The sequence below is a fragment of the Phyllobates terribilis genome, unplaced genomic scaffold, assembly GCF_046119375.1.
Source record: "Phyllobates terribilis strain yellow unplaced genomic scaffold, ASM4611937v1 Scaffold_4__5_contigs__length_816908805, whole genome shotgun sequence".
NCBI classification, from domain to species: domain Eukaryota; kingdom Metazoa; phylum Chordata; class Amphibia; order Anura; family Dendrobatidae; genus Phyllobates; species Phyllobates terribilis.
The window spans coordinates 271,703,437-271,716,944 of NW_027362764.1; the positions used below are offsets into that span (position 1 = coordinate 271,703,437).

Here is a 13,508-nt window from a genome sequence, read left to right on the forward strand (position 1 = left end):
TCTTATAAGATACCTCCCTGTAGAAAATAACCTTTATTCAGTCTATACAAGGATATCACTGCTGGGAAATTTGTTTCATGACTTGTATATTGTTATACCAAATCTCATGTAGTGAAGAATCAACACAGATAAGAAACACCAATGATCTAAATACCACCTCCTTTTCTGTTGAGTAACAATTTAGGATTTTCTCCATTTCATGGAACAAAGCTTTGAATAAAACATAAAAATGTGTTAATTTACTATTAATATTATTTATATTGAACATGCAGGTGCTCTCAAATCCATAAACCAGCAGTGTATTATTATATAGAAATATAATATAAATATGTATAAATACTTCCAATTAAAGTAACATACAGGTTTCTCTCTCTACATATTGTATTTCCACAATCAATGTACTTTACTAATTGTAAAATAGCTTTATAGATTTAGCAAACCCCAACCATGCAGCATACTACAGTGGTAGCGTGGCATGCTACTTTGTATTTGTGTAGTACAAAAGGTACATCTGCAAAATTACAGTGTGACTATAACCAACTACATGAAAGAAAATTATCACTACAGAGAGGCACATCGTTCAAATAATAAATATGACTGAGTATCCATCCTCCAGTGACCAGTACTAGTAACCAGAGACTATTATAACCTGATTAAAAGGAGTATTTTATAAAAAAAAGACTGTTCAAACCAGACACAGACACTTGGTGCACCCATGACATGGTCAAGCAGTTAAATGCATCGCCCATCTGCTTGTTTTCCACTATTTCTGCCGTCTTCGGGATAATGAAAACCCATGGCTGTCAATCAAGGAAGAGGGGAGTGAAGAGAAGGATGCAAAACAAGGAGGAGAGAAGATGCACTGAACTGCTTGGTCACTTGTTGAGTTCCTATGCTTGGTTTGACCAGTCAATTTGTCATAACAGATTCCTCTTAAAAGGAATCTGTCACCAGGATTTTGCTACCCCAGCTGACAGCAGCATAATGTAGAGGCAGAGAACCTTATTCCAGTTATGTATCACTTACTGGGCTGCTTGCAACAGTTTTGATAAAATCAGTGCTTTGTCTGCTGTAGATATACCAGTTCTTTGAATGCTGGGCTCTGTATAACCCCACCCACATCACTGATTGGCAGCTTTCTGTATCAACTGTGTATAGGCAGAAATCTGACAATCAGTGTTGGGGGTGGGGTTATACAGAGCTAATGAATATGTTGGACTACTTGGCAGCAGGTAAACTAGTCCTCTAGTGATAATCTCCTGCTGATAAAGAAGGGATTTTGCGACACAAGTAATACTATAGGATGCTATATTTCATTCCCAGAAATAAAAAAAGAGAGCAGCATTAGTCATGTGACTCATAAATTTTACACCTCTGGTTGCCAAGACAATTTTCACACTTTTGTGAGACAATATGCCATAAAAATAGCAATATATGTATTTTTTATGGCATTAACTGGGTGAGATAAATAGCATTGTCATTTTATAGTTTGGATCATTACGGATAATGTGATATGAAGTACGGTGGGGAAAATAATTATTTGATACACTGCCGATTTAGCAAGTTTTCCCACCTACAAAGAATGGAGAGGTCTGTAATTTTTATCATAGGTACACTTCAACTGAAAGTCAGAATCTAAAAATAAAAACCAGAAAATCACATTGTATGATTTTTACATAATTAATTTGCATTTTATTGCATGAAATAAGTATTTGATACAATAGAAAAGCAGAACTTAAAATTTGGTACAGAAATTACAGAGATCAGACGTTTCCTGCAGTTCTTGACCAAGTTTGCACACACTGCAGCAGGGATTTTGGCCCCCTCCTCCATACAGATCTTCTCCAGATCTTTCAGGTGTCAGTGCTGTCACTGAGCAACATTGAGTTTCAGCTCCCTCCAAAAATTTTCTATTGGGTTCAGGTCTGGAGACTGACTGGGTCACTCCAGGACCTTGAATGCTTCTTACGGAGCCATTCCTTAGTTGTCCTGGCTGTGTGTTTTGGGTCATTGTCATGCTGGAAGACCCAGCCACGACCCATCATCAATCCTCTTACTGAGGGAAGGAGGTTGTTGGCTAAAATCTCACAATAGTTGACCCCATCCATCCTCCCTTCAATACGGTTCAGTCATCCTGTCCCCTTTGCAGAAAAGCACCCCCAAAGTGTGATGTTTTTCCTACCATGCCTCACAGTTGGGACGGTGTTCTTGGGGTTGTTCTTATCTGTCTTCTTCCTCCAAACATGACGAGTGAAGTTGATACCAAAAAGTTATATTTTGGTCTCATCTGACCACATGACCTACTCCCATGCCTCCTCTGGATCATCCAGATGGTCATTGGCGAACTTCAAACAGGCCTGGACATGTGCTGGCGCGAGCAGGGAGACCTTGCATGCCCTGCAGGATTTTAATCCATGACGGCGTAGTGTGTTACTAACAGTAATGTTTCAGACTGTCATCTCAGCTCTCTTCAGGTTATTGATCAGGTCCTCCTGTGTAATTCTGGGCTGATTCCTGACCTTTCTCAGAATCATCCTTACCCCACGAGGTGAGATCTTGCATGGAGCCCCAGACTGAGGTAGACTGACAGTCATCTTGTGTTTCTTCCATTTTCTAACAATTGTGCCAACAGTTATTGCCTTCTCTACAAGCTGCTTACATATTTTCCTGTAGCCCATCCCAGCCTTGCACAAGTCTACAATTTTGTCCCTGCTGTCCTTAGACAGCTCTTTGGCCATGGTGGAGAGGTTGGAGTGTGATTGATTGAGTGTGTGGACTAGTGTAACAAGTTCAAACAGGTGCAATTAATACAGGTAATGAGTGCAGCGTAGGAGGGCTTCTTAGAGAAATTCTAACAGGTCTGTTAGAGCCAGAATTCTTGTTGGTTGATAGGTGATCAAATATTTATTTCATGCAATAAAATGCAATTTAATAATTTAAAAATCATACAGTGTGATTTTCTGGATTTTTTTAGATTCTGTCTTTTTAAGTTGAAGTGTACCTACAATAAAAATTACAGACCTCTCCATTCTTGGTAGGTGGGAAAGCTTGCAAAATCGTCAGTGTATCAAATACTTATTTTTCTTACTATATTTATAGTTTATTTATATTTTACTACTTTTTTAAAATAAAATCCAGTTTTTATTAACTTTTTTGGTATATGTAACTAAAAAGAAACATAGGCAAAATGATCATAAAACTTCAAATCTGACTTTTGTTGTTATGATGTTTTGTAGTCCGAAATAATAGTGAGCCCATTTTAGAGTTTAGGTTGCTATAGGTACTTCTTAATTTTTGTATCACATATAGCAGGCAAGGGAAGAGACAAGCTAGTTTTATATATTATTATTTTATATATTATATATTTTATATTTTGGATAATTATACAGAGTACTGTGCAAAATGTTGAGGCAGGTGTGGTAAAAATGTTCCACAGTAAGAATGCTTTAAAACTGAAGTGTTAATAGTTTATTTATCAATTAACAAAATGCGAAGTGAATGCACAAAAGAGAAATCTAAGTCCATATTAATAAATAATATTTGGTGTGATCACCCTTTGCCTTCAAAGCATCATAATTTTGTATAGGTACACTTGAACAACGTCAGGGATTTTGGAGGAAAGTAGTCAGGTGTATGAGTATCCAATTATACCAAACAGGTGATAATGATCATCATTTTGATGTTGGTTGAAACACAGTCATTAACTGAAACAAACACAGTTGTGTAGGAGGCTTAAAACTTGGGTAGGAACAGCCCAACTCTACTATAAAGTAAGGTTGGGGAAACATTTTCATGTCACAGGTCATACCACCTGGCAGCAAAACATATGGTAGTTACACTGTATCAGCAAGGCCTCTCCCAGGCAAAGATTTCAAAGCATATGGGTTTCATGTGCTGTTCTATTTTTTTTGTAGAAGCATCAAAAAATGAAATGGGCAATGCTTAGGACTGTAGACATAGTGATCTGCAAAAGAAACTTAGTGCAGCAGATGAAAGACATGTTTATTTCCATTGAAAAATGGAAGATGTTCAGCAGTGCCATCAACCCAGAAATGGTAGGAAGCAGTAAGAATCAGCTACACTCATCTACTGTAGAGGGAGGTCTGGCTAAAAGTGCTCTTATGGATGTAGGAAGAATTCCTGTCAATCTAGGGAAACAGGCATGGAGAACCCGCTGGGGACCAACCTGTCCGACCAGTCTTCAGCGAGGCTCGGTCCCCAACGACTTTTAAAGTATGTTTTTCTTTGCTGAAACTCCGCAGGGTCTCAGAGTCAAATATGCCTGGCTGAAATCATACAACCAGTTCATCGCTGAATTAACTTTCATTTGTGTCCTGAACCCAATATAAAATAAGCACAAAATTACCATTGTCACAGGTGGCTCTTAGGCCCCCTGGAAATAGTCACCTATCTCCAGATGTTAATGGTCACTTGTGGCAGCAGAGATATCATTAGGGTTAATACAAGGTAAAACGCAATATCACTACGTTATATGTATAATAAGTGTTTTCCTGCTCTGTTTAATACTCAGTGTGGCTCAAGGTGTTGCCCACCATTCGGGACATTTTTGTTTTTTACTTAAATGTATGTAATAGAGGCTAAATATCATTTTTGCATTTGAGTTTCATTAAACATTTTGCACCATTTGCTATCTATCTTCACTGGTTTGTAGAGTCTATTCCTGGTTGCAGAATGAGTTAACTGAGAATCTGTCAGTCAGCCCGTTTCTTTTATCTTTTATCTGTCTTTCCTTTAGCTCCTCTCAACTGATTTATGATCATAGACTACATAAAAGTTGAATGTGCAGGGAAACAAAGAGCCTGCAATAGTCAAATGGTTAAACATTTTTTATTGACACCCAATTGTAAAAATATTTTTAGTCCGAAATTCATGCATTTAAATAAAAAATATGTCCCCAAAGATGGAGAACTCTTTTAACATGACCAGGACTATTTCACCCAAGAGAAAAGTATGATACCACAGGGGCATCAGATTCAGTACAAACAGCAAAAGCACCTTTATTATAGAGTTACCAACACTTACCAACCTAGAATTCATAGTCATCCATTATACATGTACATGCTTGAAATGGGCTATGCAGGAAATGTAGTTGCTTATCTATACTATAAAATCATTACTAAAATCAGTTGCTCATCATTTTTGTTACCTACTTTACACAAAAAAATATTTAAAAAGTGGCACAAACAGAACTGAAGTTTATTCAAAATACTGAAGCTGTGCTTCTTGCTGATCCTGTACACTTTATTTTTGTTTTTTGATTTAATAAGTTATACATTTTTCTTTCTTTAATAATGGATATTTTATATGATGTATGTCTGTGATTAGAATTGTTTTATCATAGAACATAATGTCCTTATTAATTACCTCTGCCAGTCCATTGGTTAGGCAGGCAGGAAGTCCCACCCTGGCAGAGCATCAGTGTAAGACTCTTCTTTTTCAATTTTCCCCTCAGACACACCATCCTGAGAAGCCACTTTTTCCTACCACAGGAAGCCCAAGAGAACACTATAGCTAGCAGTCTGACAGCCAAACTGAACCCTGGCCTTTTGTATCCTGCCAGGTTTGAAAAGCTGGACATCACCCCTAAAAGTGCCCAGAAGATAAAGCCAGTCCTTGAGAGGTGGATGGCTGAGGCTGAGGCCCGCCACCGAGCAGGTATGCAGAACCTGACAGAATTTATCGGCAGCGAGCCTTCAAAAAAACGCAAGAGGCGCACGTCATTCACTCCACAGGCGCTAGAGATCTTGAACGCCCATTTTGAGAAGAACACACACCCATCTGGACAAGAAATGACGGAAATAGCAGAGAAGCTGAACTATGACCGGGAAGTTGTCCGGGTGTGGTTCTGCAACAAGCGACAGGCACTCAAGAACACAATAAAGCGCTTAAAACAGCATGAGCCAGGCACAGGAGTCCCTATGGAGTCTTTAACAGACTCAATGGAAGAAAATTCCTAAAACTTTGCGATTGAACTCTGTGAAATGCCTGTTCATCATTCTTGTAAGTAAAAAAACTGAACAAAACACAGGTGGACAGAACAATTTATTAATGAACTGTATTCATGAGTTTTCCAAAAACATTGCACAACACTTAGTGTGTGTGATAGTAGTTCAGAAAAAAAAAAAAGTTTTTTTTTTCTATGGACGTCACAAAAATACCAAATAACTGAATACTTTGTGTGTATAATATGACAATACGAACAGTGTTTGAAAAACAGGATAATGTTTTATCTATGTAAAAAGAAAACAAGCCTGCCACCTGGAGGATCGATTGTAGACTTTCAGGTTCTAAAGTGCTCATTCACTACGAAATCTTCACTGATAACCAAAGCCAGAAAAATGGTGTTGCAAACCTAGATTGTTGGACTTCTCTATAATGAGCATAATGTGGTTGTGTTTCACATCTCACTGTCTATTGTGTGATAAACAAAAATAAGAACAATTTACATTTTATTTAAAACTGTTACTTTATGTATATTTTGTCATGTACTATTTTTTCACTAGATTTTCAACTGTGTTACATTAAGGCAATGCAGTTTTGCGAACAGCCTTTTTCATGTTTATACATGAGAAGAATGAATTCTATTTGGTTTGTATCATACAGTGCCAATGAATTATTATTTTCTTGGTGCGTGTAGTTTCCTTGTCCAGCAAGGACATTTTTTCCATCCCAAAATGACAGGAGAAGAAATAGAGTTTCCACAATTGGGTTCTGCAGCCATTTTCTGATTTCTCTCCAAAGTCTCTTAGCCAAAGAAAAATATTCACAATCTTAAAAAGCAGCTCAACAAAACAAACCAAATAGGAAACTGAAGGAATAATAGGGTGTTTTTCACATGTGCATAAATAGCTGTTTTTTGGTTTATGTGTCCAGGTGTTTAATGCCTTTATAATGTGAATCTGACCTGAAAGAAACAAGAGATTTACGTGTTTGTAGACTGAAATCAGTGCATGATCCGATGCTTGCAGACAGCTTTACATATGCAGTTTTGCTCCATAATACTCATCTCTAACATTAAAAGTGTAGATCCTCTAACATTGAAGTTCAAAGAAAGCTGCAGGTGGTGTATAAGGCTGGGGCCACACATAGACAATCAATGTCCGACAGCTGTATCATAAAGTCACACTAAAACCATTGTATAAAGTATCGTGTGCAATTTAAATGTGCTAATGCATATGCCACATGACAGGTAAGGTGCCGCACAAAGTCACAATAGCATTAAATTAATTTACTATCGTTTGTTGCTGAATTTTAACACGCTTACCAAAACATGCTGCCAGCAACAACTTTTGGTGACTGTCACCTTGACGTTGCATGTACAACCATATATTGTGTCATATAAGTTCATACAACATGATTCTCTGTCGGTCACTAGCATGGGATGTCACTTTTCATGCTACTGCTGTCATTGTGTTTCTTTAAAGAGGACCCGTCAGCAGAATATTTGACTCCTAACTAAAGCTATAAGTGGAAAGCCCCTTTAATGCTTATTATATTCATACCTTAAATTTAGTATTTCGTGGGGGAATTTTTGAGAAATTAATCTTTGAAGTTTTAATCGCATGTTCAGCAGGGCAGACAGTGCATTCCCAGCTCTGCCGTGTGCTCTGCCTTTTGGCCGCCCACCGATGGCCTCCAGACTTTGATGGACAGGTCACTTTTCTCTCAGTAACCTGTCTTCCCTGCTCAGACAACATCTTTTTCTGGGTTCGATTCATCAGAAGGGGTTGCATATGCGCAGCAAGCTCTTAATGAAGCGGCAAGATCAATGGATGCCTATCAAATCAAAAAAGGAAGGCCGACAGTTGGCAGGGAAAAGGGAGAGAGCACAGGAGAGCAAAAAGTGCAGCACCCGCCCCACTTCAAGGATAGATTTATCAAAAATGTCCCAATAAATTACTACAAGCACGGTTTGAATGTAATAAGCATTAAAGGGGCTTTACACTTATGCCTTTAGCTACGGGTCGAATATTCCGCTGACAGGTCAATAGACATGTGATCTTATGTTTGGGCTCTATAAATTACATTTCAACCAGACTAAAATACAGATGTTGCATTTGCTAAGCCAATATTAGTTACATCAAATGTACGTGCTATGCTATTTGTGTATTGTGGCCACTCAGATTAGAGCTACTGTAAATGAATGGCGCACTACACAAATAGAATGCATAGTATACAGAATTGCCACATCTATGTACTCAGTGTAAAGGTCGAAAACCTCAGTGGTTGATGTGGCCTGCAAAGAATTTTAAAAGTAGCATTAAAGAAAGGAAGGATTGATTCTCCATAGTACAAAAATCGAGCATTGAAAATTGTAAGAAAGTGCACAAACAAAAAGCTCAGAATGTAATATCATCCTGCGGCTTTCTTTAAACTTAGCTATAATTTTTTGATTTTTTGATAAGACATGCTTATATGGAAACTGTATTTTCAACAAACTTTTCATAAATCAAAAGGACAAATGAATCTAAAAGTCCCCATGCACATCTGTTAAAAACTGGCCCAAGATGGCTGGTTTTGCTCAAAATGACCAATCATCATGACTCGGCGAAGCGAATGATTGACCTAACATATAATTGGATAATTATAAGCACCAGCTGTATCATCGAACAAAAATAAAACAAGACCAATGTAGTTTGAAATGCTTTTTTTTCCTGCAGACTAACCCGACTGACGAATGGTCGTTCGCTGTCCCACCATTATTTCATATTATTGGGGCTTTTAGAAACTTTTCTTCCCACTTTGTCTTGCTTAACACAAGTTAGACTGCCAGCAAAGAGAGATGTTAGGTTACACTTCTGATTATACTCAAAGAAGATGAGAGGGGGAGGAAGAAGTGAGGAGCAGCATGAGAAAATAGGCAGAGGGAGACGCAGAAGATCTTGCTGAGCTTTATAACAAATCTTTTACCTCCCCCCAGCATTAGATTCACACCTATGCAAATCACACTATAATTTCCTTCATAACTCTGCTGCTACTTTTTGTGTTCAAGCTAAAAAATGTGCTCTGATATATATAGTAAATATGATAACAGCTGACCTCCTCTTAACAGCTCAGAGTAACTTGCAAATTAAAAGAAAGAGCTTTGCAGGGTGGAAAACTGGTAAAAATGCAGAATACAAGTCACAAAATAGTCACAATTAGTTGAAATAATTACACTTTATTTACAGTGCTGTGTAATACACTGAGATGAACTCAGAGTTTTTCTCACTTCTGCCCCATTCTGTTAAAGCAAAAAGTTTCAAAGAAACACAGATACTAAACCACATTTCATGCTTTTCTTGCTAGAACAGTGGGAGAGAGGATGAGGGAGGAAAACAGTGAGCAGGCGGAAGGAGACCCAAAAATATTGTTCTGAGCTTTCTAACAAGTCTTTACCGTACCCATAGCTGCTTCCCATCCACACAGCTGAGTACTGCTGCTTAATCTCCTCCACAATCCTGCTGCTGTTGCTTTTTCTGTATGCTAACTAAGGAATGAAGAGTAAATTGCAAATTAAGAGATAAAACCTGCACTGGTGAACATGCAGGATACAATGTGTATATTTACCAGATATATTCTTCATGCACACAAAGAAGACAGGTTTTTCTGAAAAGTTACTTGAAAGTACAGTTACCCTTTAATATTAATCAAATGGATTCATACTTTCGATTGTATATTCTCATTTGAATATCATTTCTCATTTTATGATGAGAGAATTGATTCGTATGAATCCAGCAAAATGGCATCTAGCCAGCTGCCATTTTGTTGGATTCTTTTGAAAGCTGGAAAGGGGTTAAAATCCCAAAAATATTACATTCATCTGTGACTCTCTACACCACCGTAGCTTCCCTGGTCCTCTATGGAGGCCAGGTATGTGAATATGATATATTTTATTTATTTATTATTATTTTTTTAACCCCTTCGCTCCTCTCTGTTTATCATGCTTTGGGGTCCTTAGCGAGCACTTTTGATTCAACCAAATTGTATTTGGATCCAATTGAATATGTTAACTGATTAGAGAGAATCTGCCCTAAAATAATTTTGAGAAATTCTCCCATCTTAAATTTTTATACAGGATTAATTTACAAGTAATTTGGTAGCTTTGTAAAAACAATACATTACTAATTCTAGGTTGCAACTGGAATTACATTTCAGAGCTGCATTCAGAATTCTGCTGGTCATCATTGGAAACTGTTAACCAGATTCTTGTGAGATACATCTCTTAACTGCTTAGCTGAGCTCCTCTGATTCAGTGGGAGAATTAGTTTTTCCTAATTATGTTATTGTACAATGCCTGGTACAGTGATGATGCTTCTCAGAATACAAATTCCCAGACTGAGCTGTGTGTTCATTCTTTGAACCAACAAGGAATGCTGGGAGATTTCAGCATTTGAGCAAAGAAAAGTGTGAATGCAGTTCTGGACTATATTACAATCTACAAATGTGAAGGATAAGAAATGGGAATGAATTTTGATTTGCCAATTAAGCAAAATATGCTGAGGGGTGAAGCTAACAATTCTCATAATATAGGATTTATGGACAAGTGTGTGTCAACAATCTATACAGCTATTGTCTCTACTGTGTTGCGTGTCCAAATATTTACTGCAAATACAACAACTTACAAACACTGAGTAATGCTAGTGTTCATCTACAGATTTATCCACCCTTACCTTTCTGCAAATTTCGTTAATGACTCCAATTTTTCACCGTACAAAGTCAAAATATTGACAGGCTGCAATTCACATCACAACAACTAAGTAGCTACATATTGACACATAAAGCATAGACATCTCCTGACAGAGTATAGCAAAATATTTTTTTTCCAAAACTGGTCATTTCGCACCACTTATCTTGGGAAAACTATGCTAAAAGGAAAGGTAAGTAAGTAAGGGTGTATCTGTATTTCAGTGCTAGTTGCTAAAAGTAGGGGACCAACATGCATTCTACACAAAATAGTTTCTGCATATAAACAAAAAATAAATAAAACCTAGTGTTTAAATCTATGTGATTTTCAGCAAATTGGCCACAAATGTTTATGGTAGGTAACAATGCACAATTATGTTTACCTCACAAATGTACACACCAAAGGAAAAATCTTTTAGAAGTAGAACACCTATGTTTTTTTATATCAGTCATAAAAATCTGAAAATGATTTAATCCTTTATTATACGGCAGTCTGGAGTAAGACTGTTAAAGCAGCAGAAAACCAAAATGATATGGTATGTGTGTATATACTGATCTGTCTCCAGCACTGGAGACACATGCACGTTTTTTCTTCTAACACAGCTTATAAAGTGAGTGTAAATATCCACAAAATCTGTGCCAAGTGCAAAACTCCAAAATCAGTCAGTCCCTTCTGCATTGAACCCCTGAATCAGCTCTTGACACACTGTAACATTTTTTACTGTTTTATAATTTTATATTATGTTTTTGTATTCTTGAAATGTGATGTAATGCTTCCGATATTCATTTCAGTAATTTTTGCAGGCCTGACAAGTATAAATAACTCAATGGGAAAGATTTACTGTAAATTAGGGTTGATCGAGTATGTTCTGTCCGAGTATGCTCGGGCTGAGCTCCGAGTATTTACAGCTGCTCGGTGATATGTTTGAATCACTCCCGTGAGCATGATTTGCAACTGTTTGACAGCTTTATTACATGTGAGGAATGTGTAAGAAATAGACATTCCTCCCATGTAATAAAGCTGTCAAACAGTTGCAAATCATGCACACGGGAGTGATTCAAGCATATCACCGAGCAGCTGTAAATACTCGGAGCTCGGCCCGAGCATACTCGGCGAAAGGGATAATAGAAAATACTCGCTCAACACTACTGTAAATATGTAAACCATAATTGTTTGTAGCCACTTATCCCTTTTAACTTATTGCAAATGAAGACCATGTCACTTTTATAAAAAAAAAAAAAAAAAAAAAAAGAGAAAAAAAGGGGAAAAATGCACTTTTCTTTTGTACATTTCTTTTGTTTAATGCTCTTGGTTCTCTGTGTTTTGGACACTGTATACTGAATGGATACAGAAGAATTCTTATTGTATAGTTGTACTTTCATCTATTGGATTCGTCCATTGAAAAAAATAATCTGTTGATGTCCACTTGTGTGCTGAGACCCAAAGTAGCAGCTCCACTGAACAGACCTTGAACAGAAAAAAATAGTAACAGGTGTTCTGAGTAGACTTTATGAAGATGGCTACCACAATTGTAAGTTGTAGCAACATCAAGACTTGAGTAGGAATTTTTCTGATGTCACACATCCCGATCATAGGCACTGGTTCACTTACAACTTGTATCCCAAAAAACCTGGGGTAAAAATAAAATGTGTAAAATTAGTGTTTAAATAGTATCTATCCCAAGCCTAATCAAGATCCATAACTAAATGGGGTGTAGAGAATGTGGTCGGGCCCTTCTATCACATAAGGGCATCCATTGCAATACAGTGAGTGAAACCTATGACCAAAACCCCATCAATAACATGTAAAACCCTTATGCAAGTTTTGGCGCAGATTCTCACACTACTTCCACAATGAACAATATCCTCTGCAAAAGTATTCAGTTAGAAGTCAATGAAATGTTCTCTGCTTAATAATGTCAAAATAAAATAAAGAGTCTAGAATTTATTAGATCATACACATAGAAAAAAAGAAAAAAAATCTTCTTGCATATCTGCAAGTTAAACTTGACAGATTAAACTTTACGCAACTATCTGTGTGCAAATTAAATATCAAAACTGTATCTGAAAAAGAAAAACGTAGAAAGTCTTTCGGGATGTAGATTTCTGTTATCAAAATGAAAAATTATAAAAATCAGTTATAGCCATTACATTAGTAAAAAAAAAAATATCTTCATAATGTTTTAACTTTTTTCAAATGTATTAGTTTGTATTAAGTCATTAATTAGAAAAATGTAAAATTCACTATTCTAAATGTAAAGATTACACAGATCCATGCACATAATTCTTAGACTGACAAATTAATAGACCAGCACTGGCCAGTATTGCTCTTATACTGTGGTTGGCTGTGAACCCCTTTAATTTTAAAGTTTGAAGCAAATACCTGATACCTTTTTGCATAAGATCTTACTTTAAAGGGGTTGTCCGATTCAAATCAATAAGTCTGCAATCACTCTGTGACTGCAGACTTATGAATCCACAAGTACATGCACTGTGCGCTGTGGGTATTTGCTGGTTTCTGAGCCGGGACCGCAGGGTATGTATAAGTTATACATACTCCTGGCCAGTGGGCACCTTTTTGATTACATACATTTGACCACGCCCACTAGACGGTCACATCACTAGACGTCCACGTCACTAAATGGGGCACGGCCTAGCTCAATCCAAGTGTACGGAGAGAGGCCAAGCCCTCTAGACGAGCTATGGCCAGGAGTAAGTATAACACATTCATACCCTCCAGTCCCTGCTCAAAAACCGGCGAATGCCAGCAGTGCGCAGTACGTGCAATGGGGGGACTCATAGGTCTGCAGTCACACAGAGTG

The 13,508-nt window shown here is 37.3% G+C and overlaps 1 protein-coding gene across 2 annotated transcripts in view; it reads left to right on the forward strand.

The window, feature by feature from the left end:
- Nucleotides 1–11,620, forward strand: part of POU6F2 (POU class 6 homeobox 2) — a 758,703-nt gene extending 747,083 nt beyond the window's left edge. The window contains exon 10 of one of the 2 annotated variants that reach the window (XM_073678261.1): nt 5,474–11,620. In XM_073678261.1, the coding sequence (XP_073534362.1) occupies nt 5,474–5,978 (505 nt within the window). In that variant the 3' untranslated portion in view covers nt 5,979–11,620. The remainder of the gene's footprint in view (nt 1–5,473) is intronic. The other variant, XM_073678262.1, reaches the window with a different exon arrangement.
- Nucleotides 11,621–13,508: the final 1,888 nt, after the last annotated feature.